General features: G+C 36.7%; 1 protein-coding gene across 3 annotated transcripts in view; it reads right to left on the bottom strand.

Moving 5' to 3' along the window:
• Positions 1-681: 681 nt before the first annotated feature.
• LOC108969722 (phospholipase A1 member A) overlaps positions 682-18,423 on the bottom strand; it is a 30,164-nt gene continuing 12,422 nt past the window's right edge. The window contains exons 1-4 of one of the 3 annotated variants that reach the window (XM_018934609.1): positions 17,042-17,111; positions 2,018-2,728; positions 1,778-1,946; positions 682-1,020 (exon numbers count right to left, since the gene is read on the bottom strand). In XM_018934609.1, the coding sequence (XP_018790154.1) occupies positions 909-1,020; positions 1,778-1,946; positions 2,018-2,728; positions 17,042-17,045 (996 nt within the window). In that variant the 5' untranslated portion in view covers positions 17,046-17,111 and the 3' untranslated portion in view covers positions 682-908. Of the gene's footprint in view, positions 1,021-1,777; positions 1,947-2,017; positions 2,729-2,969; positions 3,018-17,041; positions 17,112-18,423 lie in introns of those variants that run through there. The other 2 variants (XM_018934608.1, XM_018934607.1) reach the window with 2 other exon arrangements.

Raw genomic sequence — 18,423 nt, 5'->3', positions numbered from 1 at the left:
AAGATTTTAATGGAATTGTATATACAAAATTAATGTTAGGTAAGTAAATGGCTTTTTAAACAACAAAACTAAAATATAAACTATTCTAAATATTGTTATTATAAATTACTAAAAAATATTTAAAGTAAAACGTGATTTAATTTGAACGCGGAAATAAGTTTTACTATTTCTCAAAATCTGATTGTGAAAATTAACAATAAAAATCGTTTATAAAAACMAAAAAATTATTTTATTATTTTAATTTGTTCAAAAACGTTTTTGAACAATTAAAATTCAAATTGGTTTTAATGCTAAGGAAAATAAAAAGTTAATTGTTATTGCTTCACAACAATATTTTAAGCAAAATGAGAAAAAAATTCAAAAATAATTTTTAGCAATTTTTTTCTGATTGTGAAAATTAACAATAAAAATCGTTTATAAAAACAAAAAAGCTTTATTATTTTAATTAGTTCAAAAACGTTTTTGAAAAATTAAAAAACAAATTGATTTTAATGCTAAGGAAAATAAAAAATTAATTGTTATTGCTTCACAACAATATTCTAAGCAAAGTGAGAAAAAAAATTCAAAAATAATTTTTAGCAATTTTTTTCTTTAATTTTTTTATATTATTTTTAAAAAATTTCAAATTTCGTTGCAAATTCAAAACCAAAACAATTTTTTTATTTCATTTCCACCCTAATTCATATATACATAATTTCATTTCTACACTCTTAAACCAATAAAATTCCAAGTATACGAAATTTACAATATTTAACATAAATACATTAACTGGTACACAGTGAGAMAATACCCAATTCTATAACTAAAATCACAAATATGCACTACTTTTACACAAAGAAGTAATCAATTTTAACTAAATTATTTATCATATTTTATATATACATATATATGATTYTAGGTAGTTGGGATTATCTGCGCACGCCTTGATACTCGCCATTGTTTGCGGAGCGTCCTTTTCCCGGAAAGCCACGCGCATATGGTGGTTTGGCATTTGTGGTCACATAGTAATTTCCACGAGCACTGCAAAAGTATTGGACATATAGAATCTTATACGGTCACGTATTAAAGCTTATAGCTCATAATTTCACTGGTTACACTAACTGAACACATACTGAAAAGCAGATGGGGGTTTTGAGCTGAGAACTCAAGGTTTAACTGAGAGGAAATAGAATTGTATTGATATTGTCAGGAAGTTATGTTAGAGAGATGAAACGAAAGTGGGGTAAYATGAGCTAAGCTGTGCTTTTAATATCATACGATGTTGTTGGATAATTTTCTAAAAGGATCCCATCTGCAAAGCGATTATGTTGAAGATAAAACTTGATATTGCTTGTTTTTATAATAGAGTAACTCTGTCAAATATATTACGTACGAGTAGGAAAAGGGAGTAAAACACCGATACTCGAAACTCACTTTCAAGGCCTCTTAGTGTAAAAATCGAGACTACTAAGGATTGTAAACTATTCAAGGATCACTCGAACGAATTTGGAAGATAAATCCGTCTATTACTTTGAGACATACTATATTTATAAATTAAGAGAATCAGACATTTTAGCAGACTTTAAACTACAAAAAGTTGATATGACCTCAAATAGAATTGTTGGAGCAATGTTTAGGCGAACCCTTCACAAAGTCTGAAGAAAATTTCATTCCTCCTCAAACTCGACATATTACACTTTACAGCTTTCTGAAAATATTTCCCTTTTGCTTTTCCTCTCAGCTTGCAATTTAAAATATTCACGACCATCCTTCTTATTTGCGGCTACTTTTTACTTACTCATGCGAGACATGTTCGCCCATTAGCACATAATCTGAATCTTTAGGCTCACACCAGCCTATTAGATAGGTGAAGAGATTCGGACAGGGACCCGCATAGAAACCACGCGTCGAAGTTATGGACTCGATGAAGTACGGTGTCACCTTCGTATGATCGCAGGCTAAGGTCTCTGCAGAAAATCAAAACACAAACAGACGAATAAATAAGCTCCAATCAAGGAATAAAAACACTRAAACCTACGAAAGAGCGTCGCTGAACCCACACACGCCGGCTGCCGCGTACCGCCGTTCACGTAAAAGTCCGCATGACCGCTCGAATGCCACTGACCCAAAATGCCGGCGCCAGTATGCAGCACATCGACAAAATGCGCATCGCTCGAGTCCAAGTCGCGYGAGTTGTTCGTGCCCGCGTAAAAGAAAATGGTCGGATCTAAGGCGGTAATGCGACCCAACTTACCTTCGTTTGGTTTCAGATAGTTCGCAATGAGTCCGGCAATATGTGCGCCCACRCTATAACCGATAAAGTGKAGATCATCRGGCCGCACACCACGCGGATGACGCGCTAAATACTTGACCAACTGTGAGATGCACAAGCTGCCGAAACGTGGYGCCCATTCCATTTGGCTGAGACAAGGCTCCTTCACCGCTTCGGCATAATCKACAATAATAATATTATAATCGCCGATGGTAAAGTAGGCCTCGCGCAAATCCGGACTGGGACTATTATTGCGTCCGCCRCCAAAGCCATGTATGATGATTTTGGTCGGATGCCGCGGATTGAAGTGCGTGTAGTAGAGCGCATTGTCGTTCAGCACATCGATGAATTCGGGATTCTGTTGTGTGCGTCGCGTGTAGAGGTAGAATTGTATCTTCGGATGTGGGCAACGATATGGCTTCTCCAGGCACGAATCGGTCACGTACACTTGATTCGTGTCGTTCTTACGTTGTGCGACTGCAAAGATGAAGTCAATCGGGTTTAATACTTGGTACTCGTAGGTGGTTAGAATGAAATCGATGATGATGATGAGTGTGTGTGTGAGTTTTGTGAAAATATGAGTTATTATTTGTGAAAATTGCACACTTTTCCGTTATATAAACACTTTCTCATGTTACACAAATAAATGCAAAAGCCTTTTATCTTCAAATCGAAAAAAAAAAAAAATTTTTTTAAATTTTTGCGTGCATTGAATTACATTTCTTGGATTTGCTAATCATAACAATTAATTGCGTGTCTTCGCAAACCGTTAACTGGTTTGATGCGTGTGGCGCCAAATTCCCAAATTTATGCAGTTACTTTTGTTATTGTTGTCGTTGCTTTGAAGAGAATTTGGCGGAAGTGTAGTGGATTCACACTTGCCAAACGGCATTACAACGAGACGATAATGCATGCAACATGCCACTCGCAGCATGCCACAGCAAATTAATGCGAATCAGGTGTTAGTGTTGCAAGCTTTGGCATTGTTAAACCGGTTACTTTTGACCGAAATTTACCGCTGTTTATTCAGTTCAATATGCGGAAGCGCTGCCTTCATTTAYTCGAAAGTGGAATTGCGCTGCGACAAGTTTGAATACTTGATTACAAAAGTTTGGGTTATCTTTCTTGAAAAAAGGTGTGTGTCTTGGCTACTTGACTATTTTTATTATAGCAAATACCGAAACCATTTTGAAGCCTAAAACATAGAGATATGCTGATTCTTAAATTTAAAATTTAAAATATTCAGAGTTTAACAGCTTACTGTAAGGCGGTCAAACAAAGAGAGAGGTGTCTTCTCTTAACAGCTAACTATAACATATAGAAAGAGCTTCAATGTTTTTATATTAAGAAGCACACCTAATGTAAAATTAAAAAACGTCGATTTTTTTGTTTGGATTTCGACATCTCAAAAATTTGTAAATTTTTGGTTATTTTTCGGCAGTAAACCGTTGTACTCTTTTAGAACCAACAGASGKGATCTAGTGACTGATTCTCAGAGCATACCGCAATTATGGAGGAAGCACTTCTTCAGCCAGTGAAAGCAAAACATCAGGAGATAGTGAACCCGATTCTGCAATTGATGACGCTAGAGAAGACGTTCCATTGCCCGACCATGAAGAAGTTTGGTCGGTGGATTACCGGACGAGTTATCACATCGGCGAAGAACTGATGAGAGAAATGCATCATGCCGTGGGATAAGCCTTCTCAATTGATGCTAACTTATCAGTATGGCTTTAGGCAGCATGTGTTACCTCGGACTGAGTAGGCAATTGAGAAGTAAAGTTCTCTCCTGACGAACAAAGACAAAATTCTATAAGTCGCTCATCATCTCCGTCCTGCAATATGCTGGACGACGACAACATCTGACGAGTTATCGAGAAAAAGGTTCTTCGGTTTATTTATGGGATGTTGAACTTGGACATTTGTCTCAATTCTACATCTCAAAGGCTACAGAAGCAACYTGTTGGTGGAGAGTTATACCTTTGATAGTAACTGTAACTTCAAATCTGTCTAATTTTAAGTCATTTCCATACCTCTATCTAGCTAGGTAAAGGGGACAGAAAGGTATTCTAACTCTAAAAACTTGGCACAACACTACATTATAACACAGTGAAGGATGAATTTAAACCCAAGATTTTTCGAAAATATGGAAAATCTTTAGTTGCGTGAAGATCACTTCGCTTAAAAGACAAYTTAATAAGACTTAGACTTTAGGTCACCACTTAAGTCATTAAAAAACCTTAGTTTCCAATTTTTATAATAGTAGATTTAATAACTAAAAATTTCTAGAACCCTGAAATACTTGGAGTTTATCTTATCTTTTCTGCAAGTTTTGTTATATCTTTTTTTTTTATTTATACTCTCGCCGGAATCAGAGATGCGCGCGGAATTTTACAAGTTTGAAGGTGGTCTTTGACAAGATCAACTCTACGATAATGGCATTCTAAGATCAAAGCCATGAGTAGTCTAAAGTTAGTGAAGGTCTGTCGACTCATAAGTCTCCATTGTTTCAATACAGTAGTGTATGGCCTTGGCCATTACATTTTCCTTAATTAATTTCCATAAAAATATTACAAGTGTCAGTGCTGAGGAGCGCTAATGTGAACCGTAATCCAAAAACAAACTACGCTTGTAATCCAAGCAACACCAACAACATATAGTAATATATTACATCATCATCTTCACCTCATTGTGCCTCAAACAACATATTAATCACCGACATCTAACTTTATTTGCTTGCWGGTCGAGCAACTTGAACTCTGCGCAGGTTATCTAATCACATAGAAATGCAACGCTTCCTTAAACAAAAAGTTGACAAATAGCAAAACAAAGTAACAACAAATGAACTAATGAAAATGCAATTCACAGTCCAACGAGCAACGGCGAGTCATCGCTGTTGGTGAAGTTGACAGTGACCAACGGTCCGCACACATACATACCAACATATGCGGCATGTATGAGGCTTACATAAGAATACCAAAAACAAAAAGTCATAAAAAAGACATTAAACAAAGCAATGCTATAATAAATGCAAGCTGAAGCTCATGGCAACACTAGCGACCAACAACAAGGTGATGAGCGTGCTTAATGGACAATTGAAAAGTAATGACAACAACATGCAAGCTCATACAGGTAAATAAATATTTATGAACATACATATGTATGCATAGCAGTATGTATGTTGGTATGTTTGCGGACAGCCGAAAAATTGCCATAGACATCTCACTAAGCCAAACTGGTGGTCACCATTAAATATTTATCCGCCACCTACGGTAGTAATGTGTTGCATTTGAGAGTTGCATAGTGGGCTAGTGTTAGTTGAGTAGATTAAATTAAAATTAATTAGGTTTGATTTGATGGCTGATCCAGAGATCGCAATTGGACTACTAAATGCAGTCCCTTGTGAAGCCATAAAAATATAACACCAGTAATTCGAACTTATTAGTCAGCAAAACGCTTTGGGGCCGATAAAAATTTCCAAAGGCGTTTAAATTCTATTCCTACAAGTTTGGTGGGATATCTGGTGAGACAATAAAAAAGTGTGAAAAGGAAGTGTTGAGATGTTTGTAGCCTTACAGCTTCCGAAGATAGCGTTCAGTAAAAACCTTATGACATTGACGCCGATAGGGTAATGGACTTTTAGAACTCCCACAACAAGGGAGAGGATAGCCTTACTGCAGGAATCCTCTCCACTAATTTGATCTCTTGCGATCAATCTTTGGCTAAAAGAAACTTGGAACAGCGCATGAGCGGATTGTAGCGCAGCGCTTGCCAATTTTTCGCAAATCCCAGCAATACAGAAGTAGAAAACACAAGAAGAGGTGAGCCGTTGCCTTTATACTGAAAGCGGAGCTAGGGTAACTTTTCTTGCCAGTTATTTAGTTAGTTACCTGTGATTCCGCTGCGGTCTGGCTTCCATATGAGTCTTATCAAGAATTCACTCGATGCTATTGATATTTTAACTAGCCCTGAACGCAAGTTTAGCGAGCTCAAGGCTGGAAAAACACTACAATGTCAGSAAGTCTGAAATTGAAGTTGAAAAAGACATCCTGACAATATACCCCTCCACCAACCTTCTCCTCAAGCTTAGACATATCCGTAGTAAGAAAGCTCAATGCCTCTCTTAACCAACGGTTTCTACCCATCATGAACCAAATAAAACAACATAACGACGAGTCAAAACGTGTAAGAATTTACAAATGTCCCGACATGTCTTTAGAAACGCAGTTTCTCTGAGCAATTTATTCAACCAAACACCTTTCTGCGAGTTCTATGGGCAATATAAGCAAAACGGCAATGAGTGCCATGGTTAGAGTGGACCTTAGAGCCCCACACATGCTGGTGAGCGCTGCTCGTTGGATGCTCTTCACCTTCCCTACAAGTGTGGTCTTTTTTAGAACCCTCCACCACACAAAGATCCCATAGAACATAATAGGYTTGACTGTGGGGTCGTAGAGCTAAAATACTACTTTCGGTGAGGAATTAATTGTTAATGGCTGCTTTACAACAGTACAAGGCAACCGATGCATCCTTGCTAGAGTGAATAGAGTAAAGTAGACCACATATTTTTCAAAGGAGGCGACGACATGACYTATTCAGCGTAGCCACTGTCTCTTCAYTCGCTGAATTATGTCAATTACTATGTATATCTCCTAGAGCTCATCATTCCATCGAATGCGATATTCACCGTTGTCAAAGCGCAAAGGACGACAAATCTTTTCCARAACCTTTCTCTCGAAAAGCCTTAGACTAAGTATCCTTTGGGTAGCCAAAAAYATCAGTTTGAAGGCGAACTAAAGTGACAAGACGAAACATCCCCTTCCCAGGGTTGTGCGCTGGGTTTGGAATCCGCCACGTAAAAAACCCTGTCAATGAAACAACAACCTCAGATAAGTGACCCCTTTTTAAGGACAAAGCATCGAACACTATTTACAAATATTCAAACATGTTTGCAATCTCGTCCACTGTCCAACAGCCGGCGAGACGTYGAAATTCCACGTGAGTGAGCAGCAAAAATTAGCACAGCAGCCAAAAAGGCGCACACATACAAAAACAAATACACATGCACAAATATTGGCAACAACAATATTTAGTGCCTCACACAGTTACCAACTAACGGCTTTCGTTGTTATTGCCGCTCTGCAATGTTTCCACCTACCAATGGTACTGTTGTTGTTGTTATTACAACGTTGCGTTTCGCTCGTAACTGGCATTTCTGCTCGGTTACACTCTGCGGTTACGTTGCGATGTTGCAAGAAGCCGGCTGGTCCGTTATTTTACGTTTTATTTTTGTTTTGATTACGTTGTTTGGCTTTCGGTTGATTGTACTCGTATTGTTGCTGTTGCAGTTGAATTAACCGGTACCTGCTGGCGTCTTCAACAGTTCAATGCGTTTATGTTAGCGTGAGTGGCATGTGTAGGTGTGTAAGCGTATGCTACCGTTGTTACATATGCGCAGTGCACAAATTGTATGATTTTCACATATAATATTTTTGTGTGTATATGTATTTGTCTTTGTTAATATGTAAATATTGATTTATTTGCATCCAATGAAAGTCAATGCTGTTGTCGTTAGTTTTTTTTTATTTTCTATTTTTTAACTGCTGTCAATTTTTACTTGTCTYCTTTGCTTTTGTTTTTGTTTACTACTATTTACTTTTGCCAATTTCATTACCATTTCTTTCGCTTTTTCGCTCATTTATTTTTACAACAGTTTTTATTGCACTCGCATTTGCTTTGAAATCAAAAGTGCGCATATTTAGCTCCATATATGTACATATGTATGTATATAGTATATGTATACATTAATATATATATGTATGAGCTTATGCACCATTTAAGCCTTCATGTAGATATGTAAGCGATCTTGCCTTCCGTGCGCATTTTCGGTTTTTGGTAAATCACTACTGTTGAAATGTAATATAACAGTTACATAACAGTAATAGTGACCCACAGATTTAGTTCAGCAACAAGGAATTCGTTGTTATTTCCTGGTAGGGGAAATAAGCACATAAAGTTGCGCATATCTTGTGCGAAGTTAAAAATACCGTTGTTTATCATATTTCGATAATCTAAATAATTATAAAAMATACTCAAATAAATTTAAAATYAATTAATCTCCCTTAGAAAACTTTCACCAACCCTACCGATAAAGTTCTTTGAATTTTAGACAGATTAAAAGCATCATATATTTCTAACTTTATAGTAAAAACGTTAACTTCGTTTGCACTAAAGCTAAAGTTTCCATACAAGAGCTTGACTTTAAGTCGCCAGTTTSTGTGTCAGCTATTTTCATGCCATAGTGGTGCGATCTTGCCGATTTTTTCGGAGATTATCGCGTTGCTACTGCCAGCGTCATCTTCTCTACGCACATATCTTCGGAGAGTCGCTGGAGAGGAGGCTCAGTGAGCTTTTTCACAAATCGATCGAAGCTCTATGGAGGGTTGGAGAGAAGTCTTCTGTCAGGAGCTCTCAATAATTTTTTGCTTCAGATTGCCAGACGACTTTACTTTTTAAGCAGAAGTGGTAGCCATCAAAGTAGCAGTAAATGTACATTTCCGATGTATGGCATCCTTAAGCTCGCTCAAGCTCAAAGCTACTCAAGAAGAGCATTACCTAACTATGTTAAGGTTAGTTAGCTATGTTTTAATAAACTTGGCTGGGTACCTGGCCACAGCGGAACCGTCGGAAACTGTATAGCAAAGCTTGCAAAAAAAGGYACCTATACYCAAAAACCATCTGGTTGAGAACGAGCAGGGGTTCCGCTGACTTCGTGCATTCGGGCGTGGTTAGCAAGCGCTGGTCAGAACGTAGACTTGTGAGCATTGCGAAAGCCCGCTGGACGAGAGTGGAAAGGAAAAGGTCCATGGACAGCTAGCTTTTAGTAACCCACATATAGCAGTAATGATAGACGTCTTTTGCTGAGCACTGTCTCATTTGCACTCACGCGATGAGGCTAAAGATTTCGGCACTATCTGTGAAAGTTGTAATGAGGAAACTGAGGTGGAAATCTCTAATCACTTTCTCCTCCAATGGCCAGCTTTCCCAGGCTAAGGTAGAAGCCTCGCGGTTGCCATAATTTTTTCGAACCCGGCGAATTGTCTAGAGCTGATATGAGCCGCCTCAAAAAATTTTTTCAGTCTCTAGGCGTTATGTCTGTATGTGATGGCCTTTTCAAACCATGGCCTGGGAGTTCTGGGTGTTTATTTAATCTAACTTAACCTATATCAATGCTTTGAAGATCGTCAGAAATTGTCCACACAAAAATTTGATTTTGCACGTTCAGTTTGTATGAGAGCTATATGCTMTAGTGGTCCGGTATCTGCAATTCAAAAATTTGAGGTTTCTTGGAGAAAACTGATATCTCAAAAACCGAGTCACTAATTTGCGAAAATACAGACACACAGACCTGACTTACTCGGCTTAGCTGGACATGTTCTTACTTTATATGTATATATTTTATAGAGTACCTATATAAAGGCTTCTGAGTGTGACCAACTTTGTGACAAAGTTAATATACCTTGTTCCAGGTATAAAAAGCTATATATATGCTTTGAAATAAACTTGGCAATTCAATGGTTAACCCTACAAGTTTTTTTTTTACAACTATGACTGAACTATGTTGGATTAAAATCAGACTGTGTTGGTATAAGCAAAGACAGGAAAAGCCTGCATTTACATAGGAAATTTCAGACAGAAAACCTGCGTAGTTCAGAGGGGAGGGAGGCAGAGGTAGCCTGCATTTGCATAGGAAAGTTCAGACATAAAGCCTGCTTAGTTTTGCTTATAATTTTCTCAGAATTCAAAGCGAGTCTCACTTTTGTAGTGAGAATCTGGTTCATTTCTTATTTAAGGAGAGTTTTGGTTTCGGCGACTTCAAAAATGAACGCTGTTGTTTGTTGTAAATATGATTTTTTAATAATATAATTTTCATTGATTGTTTAACCTTTTTCAAGAAATATATTTTATGCAACACACAACTCTGCCTAGGGTTTATTAAAAACAACTATGTTGTGCAATAGATAAAGATGCAACTATGCCATCACTCTAACTGCCCAACCGACCATAAAATTGCCTAAGCCCAAAAAATGCGGGAAAACGCACACACACAAAGCCATGTGCATTTCTATTTCATTAAATATTGCGCAATTCGTTGAAATTGCAACAATTTCCATGCTGCGATTTTCAAAACACCACTCTTGCCACATATTTTAACTGACAGACGTAACGCATACAAACGCACATAAATTATGTACTGTTATGTCACGACGATGTGTCATATGTGTATGTCTGTCTGTGCGCATGTCTGTACCTACTAATTGCATTTGTTAAYTCCATGTCTCACTCGATTGCAATTCGATTATGACAAAGTTCCTCAAGCGTACATTGATTTCCTTCTTGCTAGTAAGGCTGGATTGTAAGGCTAAAAAATCGATGAAGTGAAAAGAAAAACAATAAGAAAACAAAAAAAAAAAGTTTGCTCATAGAGGCAACTTGCAGGAAATTTGATGTGAAATACTTGCAATTACTCGCGGCTTATTAATATGAAATCAATTGTGACTCGCTTKAAAAAGATTGTATGTAATTATTTATATAACGAGTTAGGCGATTGTTATTATTAGCTGACCGACTTTTTTAAGTTTCCTGTGCACATTATTGTAGTCATAATTGCATGTTGCAAGATGTGTTTTTTGTAGTTATTAATTTATTGGTTTTTTTTTTTGATATTAATTGGTGGGAAAATTCACTCATGCAGTTGAGTGAAAATTGCCGGAGAGTCACTCAAAACATTTTACATATATATATTCAGAAGTTAGGAAGGACTGAGTTCGGGTATTACCAAACATTTTATACTTTCGTAAATTAAGGAGATTATATATGTGACCTGGTCTACGAAAAGGGAGCTAACGTGCGAAAACTAGTTTTCTGGGAAACAGCTGTTAAAAATTAACAACTCGTTTCGTCAGTTTCTCGTTATCTCATTAATTGTTCTCCTTTCCAGAGGCTTCAAGGACGTCCAGTAAGTGTGGTTTTTGGTCGGAATATTTTTATAGTTCATCGTGTAAGTTGCTAGTGTGGAACATTTAAAAAAGTAACACCGAAGAAGTGACGTTTACTCTAATACCGCGCAGCTGCTGTTGTCTTGTTTTCATTCGTCTCTCTTTCCGGATGTTCTGTTTGTGTAAGTGTTTCTGTTGATTATCGTCTTTTTCGATTCTATCACGTGAAAAAGCATCTCATCTTCCATCCGAATCAACTAAAAAGTGAAAATTAATATTTTGACACCTAAGCCCCCTTTCCGTAGACCAGGTCACATATGATATTGGGTAGTCGAAAAAGTCTTTTCGTATTTTGTCAAAAGATGTCGTTGCAGTCGTATATCTCCACTGCTACCAATCACATTGTGTCATACCATATAGTGTTGGCAAGGTGAGATAAGTTTCATTTAACCAAAAACAAAAAAAATTTTAATTCGAAGAAGTTGAAAAAGTTACAGCTGTTCAAAAATGAATGAAAAAATTAAGAAATACGCTATATTTTGAAATTTGGTATAAAAAATGGAGGAATGCCAATAAATAAATAATCCACCAATGAAATTTGTTAAGATTACAAAAGCCTACAAAAAGAAGCTCTATATTTGGGTACCACATGAATTGGCTGTGAAAAATTTAATGAACCGAATTAACATCTGCGACTTTTTGCTGAAACGAAATGAAATCGAACCATTTATGAAGCAAACGGTAACGATAATAATGTGCGAAAACGATCAGGGTCCAAGCGTGATGAAGCTCAACAAATGGTTCCAAAGCCAAATTTTTTCCATTTGTGGATTTTTTTTTTTGCTAGATTGGTATGACTGTTAGTGATATCTGTGGCAAAGGTGAGCCGAATTCATAAAACCACGTCAAAGCAGGTCAAAAATCAAGATTATTTTCTTCAGTTATCGAGGTATGGATCTCTCCAAATTCTTTCCGATCGCTCAAACTGTCAACAAGGAATACTATTTGACTGGAATGCGTCGTTTACGCGAAGCTATTCATAAAAGGAGGCCGGAAGTATGGGCTGACAACTCTTGGTTTGTGCACCACCAAAAAGACACCGTCGCATGCTGCATTGATTCTGTTTTTTTTACGCCAAATTTTCAACCAATATCGTTTCACAACCACCGTATTCGGCTGATTTAGCTCCGCGTGACTTCTGTCTATTCATAAAACTCAATCGACCGCTTCTGGGAAACCGTCTTGAGTCCAGATATTAATCGTGAATCGTCACGCTCATTGACGGCTYTTCCGGAAATTGACTTTAACAAACTGTTTCRAGGATTGAAAAAATGTTAACACAAGTGTATTGGGGCCAAGAGATATTACTATTTGAATTTTTGAAGAATAAAGTAATGCACAAAGTTTTATTATTTCTTGCTCAGAGTAACATGTAACTATTTCTGGAAAAGAAAACAGGCTTTTAATTTGAGGGACTGTTCCGTTAATTGCCTTCCTACATTAAATAATTAAAGCGGATGTTAAACATAGCGTGATTTTTTCGCATTTWCCACAACAAATTTCTCAATATTTATGTGCGTTTACGCCCACTAAAACGATAGAGCTTTAAGTTAACCCAACCGATAAAAAAAAAAAAATTTTTTTTTAAAAACAAAACACAGTTTTCACAATATTTTCTATGCAATCAACACATATTTACACAGGCATGCATTTGTTGGGCATACAAAGCTGTGTTCAAGCGCTTGCTAACCACAACAATTTTATTAAGAAATGCATTTGGTACACCGCGTACAAGCGAACGGTGCGAGTGAAGGCATATTTCGGATATTTGGTTCAATAAACCAAAGCAACCGGACACGCGCTACGCTTGCAGTTATTAATATRCCTCACAAGTGTTGGTTCGATTTTTACGCTTCAGTTAGTGATAAAATGCGGAAAATCCAAAAAGAGAACAACAAGAAAATGAAAAAAAAAATGCGAAAAAAATTTGTAGTAAATAGTAATGATTAGGCGAAGTTGTGGCTTTAACTCTYTCATGCAGAAAAAAATTTACTCTCTTCGATAGCGCCATTTTCTGGTAGGGAGATATTCAAAATGACATCCATATCCATTGGCTAATACCTTGTTAGGACCTTGTAATCAAGCACACTTGAAAACAAGAGATCTACCAGTGATCTAAAGAGGGAAGTATTATCAAAATGACTCAACCAAAAAATGGGATTTAATAAATAAAGATTTGATTGAACATAAATTTCGTTTTAAAATTGGTAAAACTTTTACCGAAACGTTTCAATTGATGAAAGAAGTTTATGGCGATAACTGAATATACCGTATCAGAGTGCACTAGTGGTTTCAACGTTTTCAATGAGGTCGTGAGTACATAAATGACGATCAACATGTGTGCCAATCACAATCCGTGATCAGCGGAAATTCCATCGAAACTGTGCGTGAATTCATCAAAAATCAGCCGAAATCATTATTAAAATTCCTCAGAATGGAATTGAACAACTCCAGAAAATCGGTTTATCGCATTTTGACCGAACATTTGGGATTACGAAAGCTGTGTGCACGGTTCGTTCCGCACGAATTTGACTGACGACCAAAAATTGCTCAGAATCCAACAATTGATTTTGCCAGAAAACCATTTGTTCTATTTTTGCTTAAGTCCTGTTTACTTTGGAACGCACCTTGTAAATAATCAGAGTGAGCTGATGTAATTTAGCCATATCCACCTGTCAGTCTTTCCAGTCATTAACAGCGGGTCAGGGGATAAGTAGACGACTAAAATCCGCAAAAATGTCCAGTATATTTTGTAGGGCTTTGCCTTAGAAATATAATAATAGACGTGTCAGGAAATTGTGCTATAATATTTAGCTTGAACTGCATATAGACTCTAAACGAGATTTCTACTGAGGAAAAGACATTTAAAGTTTAATCTACAAATTTTACCAGTCATGAGATGAGTGGGTGTTCAACTAGAAGTAGCATCGGCTACAGGGTCCGACCAGAGACTTAATGCTGGCACCAAGCGGAGCAGTAAACCTTTAGAGTTTATWCCAAATTGCTTATTACCGTCGGACTTTGGGGAGATTCGTGGTTCCTAGAGCAAACCCAAAAGCGGACGGAACTAACCTTGTGTCAGTTGAATGTGGAGTTGCATTGTGGCCGAGTGTCGGACTCAAAGTACGACAGMGGTTTTGGAGGGGCCTCGAACCCGACCAAGATGGAATTTGTTGTCCATTCTACTTCACCAATTGYTAGCAAATAATGYTTGCATTGTTTGGGACGGTGAGCAAGGCTTTGTTTTGTAGTTAGGTCATCGACGGCAGGTAACCCAACGGATGTTGTTGTCAGTCCCTTGGTGCATTTGTCTGTACATACACGAAAAAGTTCCTCATGTTTAATCTGAAATTTTTACAGATCGTTTTCTGCCCAGCTTTTCATTGGTCGCTACCGACATCGAACCATTTCAAACTGTCTGATCCAAATCAGGATAAATATCATTTTATAATCTTTATGCTGTAAGAGATAATTGAGATGTKAAGGGCATTTAAGCTCGATGCAGGCGAAAGTTAAAATTTACTTTTAAAATGTAGTAACCTAGAAGAACCAGCTTAAATTGGGCGGTAACACCAATTTTATAAACTTCAWCAATTTCAGAACTAAATTTGTTAACGAATAAGCGTTTATTTACGAGTATTTCGGCGAATTATTAATACAAAAATACAACAAAGTTTAAAAAAGTCAAAGTAAAGGAATTTATGCGCTGCCTCGAACCTCTCCAAAAATAACTGTGTAGTTATTTATTGTTGTCAAACTAAATGCAGCGTTTATGAAATTACGAAAATAAAAAGCTGTATAAATTATGAAAAGTTCTTGAACTCGAGCAATTTGTACAGAATAYATTGCGCAAGAGTTCAACGACAATTAAAAGTGAACGTGCGCTTGTAACTGCCATTGGAAAAAAGTGAGTTTTCAAAGCAGAGTTGGCAGCCCAATTATCAATAAAATGTGCGAATACCAACGCATGCACATACRTATGTATATTTAAGTATATATAAATTTATTTTTATTTATGCTTTGTTGGTAATTTAATTGTAGTCTAACATAATAGCCCCTGTGTGTTAGATCCACCTTGACACTTATTTACACCAAATAAAGTTAGTAAAACAGAAAAGAGAAAAAATTTATATATAAATAGCAGAAAAAATAATTGAACCATAATWCAACTCTCCTATGCAAGCTGGCGAATGTTGTAGGAAAAACAAACATAAATTGGAAGGCACATAGCTGCTTTTATACAAATGTACATATATAATGGAGTATGCCCCTCGAAATTCATGCCAAGTAAATGAGTACAAAATATATTGTAATTAGGCGCTTCAGTGTTGACAAGGCRCGTTACGCATGCGCATTTCACAAATTTGGCGGCTAAGGCTATGCGCATAGTGTAGTAAGCAGCGCAAGAGTGGYAAGACTAATAAGCAGATAAGGTCGACAATATTATGTTAGATAAGCGAATTATGTGGCAAACTTTTACTGTAGATCGGAAAAATTAGTAGCAGAATTGACAGATATTCTTCCAAGTTTCCCTTAGTTTAGATTAAACTAGATTTAAATTGGAGGAATCCACTTCGACTTTTGGTCTATTGTGCCCTCTTCTTTACAACACTTTGTTTAAGCTCAGTACGCTTGTATGGGTGGCCGGTCAAGCAATCGCCTGAAACTGCAAAGCTTGCAGCTACGACGAGCTTGCTAGGTAAGGCCCACTTTTTGAATTTCATTTAATCGGTAGGGAGTCGTCGGTTCTTGCGTTGACCCTTTGGACCTCCAGACCTTCAGTGAGCTTAGCCTATCGGTCCAGAGTGAGCCGTAAGAAGCCCTCCGAATTAATAGCTCATAGCAAAGCCAATCTCGTCGCAATTATTGGCGTTCTGGCAGCTCTTTGCCAAAAATGTATGGAAGAAGGCGAGGTGGAGTTGTTGTTGTTGTAGTGGCTGAAAATCTGCCGAGTTCACAGCCCTGGGCTGGATAAAAATCCGGCTCCGTTCTGATTACGTATACCTGGCTGTCGTGAGTCACTTGTTACATTCTCTTACATTAAACGGCTTTGGTCAGACTGAGATTAAAATATATCGGTAGATACATCTCTGGAGAACTAGCGATGCGGTTGCGCTTGAAAAAACAAAATAAATAAATGTTGTAAGTTGTTGTTTCGTCGATAAAAGCGGATCTGATCCACTTTTATGAGTTTATGGGTAACACGAGTCGAAAACAAGACCACATCTAACACGGCAATATAAAAATTATGATTTAAGCAAAATTATTCCATTATGCTTGTAGCGCTTAACCAAGGTAGTTAGTTGAACCGTTTATTAAATTTTGTATGTCACGTAAATTTTGTATTATAATTTGGCTGACCTTGCGATAATTTGAAATATTAGATATGTAAGTATTTCAACGATTTCTGTGGATTGAAGACACAAACTTTTCAATATGCGACTCTATACATATCCCCGTCCTTCACAACTATCCAAAAAATAAAAAAGAGAAAAACAACTAATAACAGAAAAAAAAATAAAAAAAAATCAAACAACAAAGCTAAAGCAATAATAAAAAATCGAAGAGTGAAAATAAACAACGTACGTGCGAATTATGAGTTCAAAAGCTTTAAAAACACTATTGATCGGGAACACCAAAACTTGAATAAACAAATTAAAAACCCCGTATATTTTTTTCGTTTCGTTTCTTTAGATTGCCATTTGCATCTCTTTTCGCTTCGAATACTAACACATTTTGGCGAATGCATCACTACGAAATTCCGCCTCGCACTCTCTTCACTGAGGCTGCATAAACGGTCGATCAATCCGCGTGTTTGTTCGCTTGACATTGCCAATTTGTGCCCTTTTAAAGGCTTGCGTTAAAATTTTTATAGTCTCTACTTTACAACATTTTTATTTGTTTTCTAATTTCGTCTGCGCACAAATTCGCACGTTTTGTTATTATCTGAAAACCAAACGTTTGTCGTCACAAGCGCACAATGTAAAAATTCGTTTAGTCATTGCTTAGCTAATTGGTTTCGTTGGCTTTGCGGACTCTCTGCGCTTCGTTCGCTGGAAAGTTTTCAATCGGTGGCTTTTGCGGCCTGCTTTTGGTAAACCCAATTAATAAATATATTCAGTAGCAATGCGTTTATTGATCGTTAAGCTGTTGTGCGGCATATGTTTCGCCAAAATATGGTGTTTCAAGGACTTCTAGAAAATTCCGCGCACAGTGAAGTGCAAAGTCGCTGAAAGAGTACTATTCATGTTTATGGTTATATTTTTGTGCAGAAGACAGCTTAATTTTAATAATTTTTTGAATTGGAAACATTAAGTTTTATAAACTAGAAATAACTGTGCACTTATTTGTAATGCAATATAAAATGATTATGAGAAAAATCCAGAAAATTCGTGAATATATTTGCCAAAGTTTTTCGAAAACTGATACTTTTTATATCATAAAAACCTTTACTCTTAAGCTAAATTAAAAACTGCGTTTGGCGTAGTAATTTAGCGTACTAGACTTTATCACTTTTTGATGGCACAAAGCCCAGGTTGTGGCTCTTGATGCTAAATCATAATTTTTCATTCATCATTCAAAATTCAAGTCTGGAACATAATAAGTTCCGTTTAAACTTATTTTAAGTTATGGTAAGCCTGAGATGTCAGCCGAAAAGTCGAGAAGATTGAGGGATCTGACTCTGATAAGCACGTATACATAGCTATAATTATGCTTTCAGAACAAAACCTCATACAACATAAAACTTCTACCTCTTGGTTCTCAATTTTAGAGGTTGTTTTTTCACAGGTTTGTGCCATTAATAGAACAGAAGATATTCCCCAAACATCTTATGATAAGTTTTAAAAGTAAAAAAATAATGAGGATGGATTACGCAAAGGAGAAACCTTAAGGCGGCCCTAGACAAGGCGTCTTTTGGGAATTAAAAGAAACCTACTGTATTAATTCTTTTAAATTTAATATTCTTGAATAAAAAAAACAAATATACAGTAAAATTTTTGAAAAAAAAAAAAAAAATTTGTCCACTACCGCTGGGATTCCTGCCGTGGATTAAACTACATATAGCAAATCTCACTAGAAGATATTACGAGTATTCATGCAATGAGTTACTGT

The sequence above is a fragment of the Bactrocera latifrons genome, unplaced genomic scaffold, assembly GCF_001853355.1.
Source record: "Bactrocera latifrons isolate USDA-ARS-PBARC rearing strain unplaced genomic scaffold, ASM185335v1 scaffold_263, whole genome shotgun sequence".
NCBI lineage: Eukaryota > Metazoa > Arthropoda > Insecta > Diptera > Tephritidae > Bactrocera > Bactrocera latifrons.
This window is presented reverse-complemented; position numbering and strand designations above follow the sequence as displayed.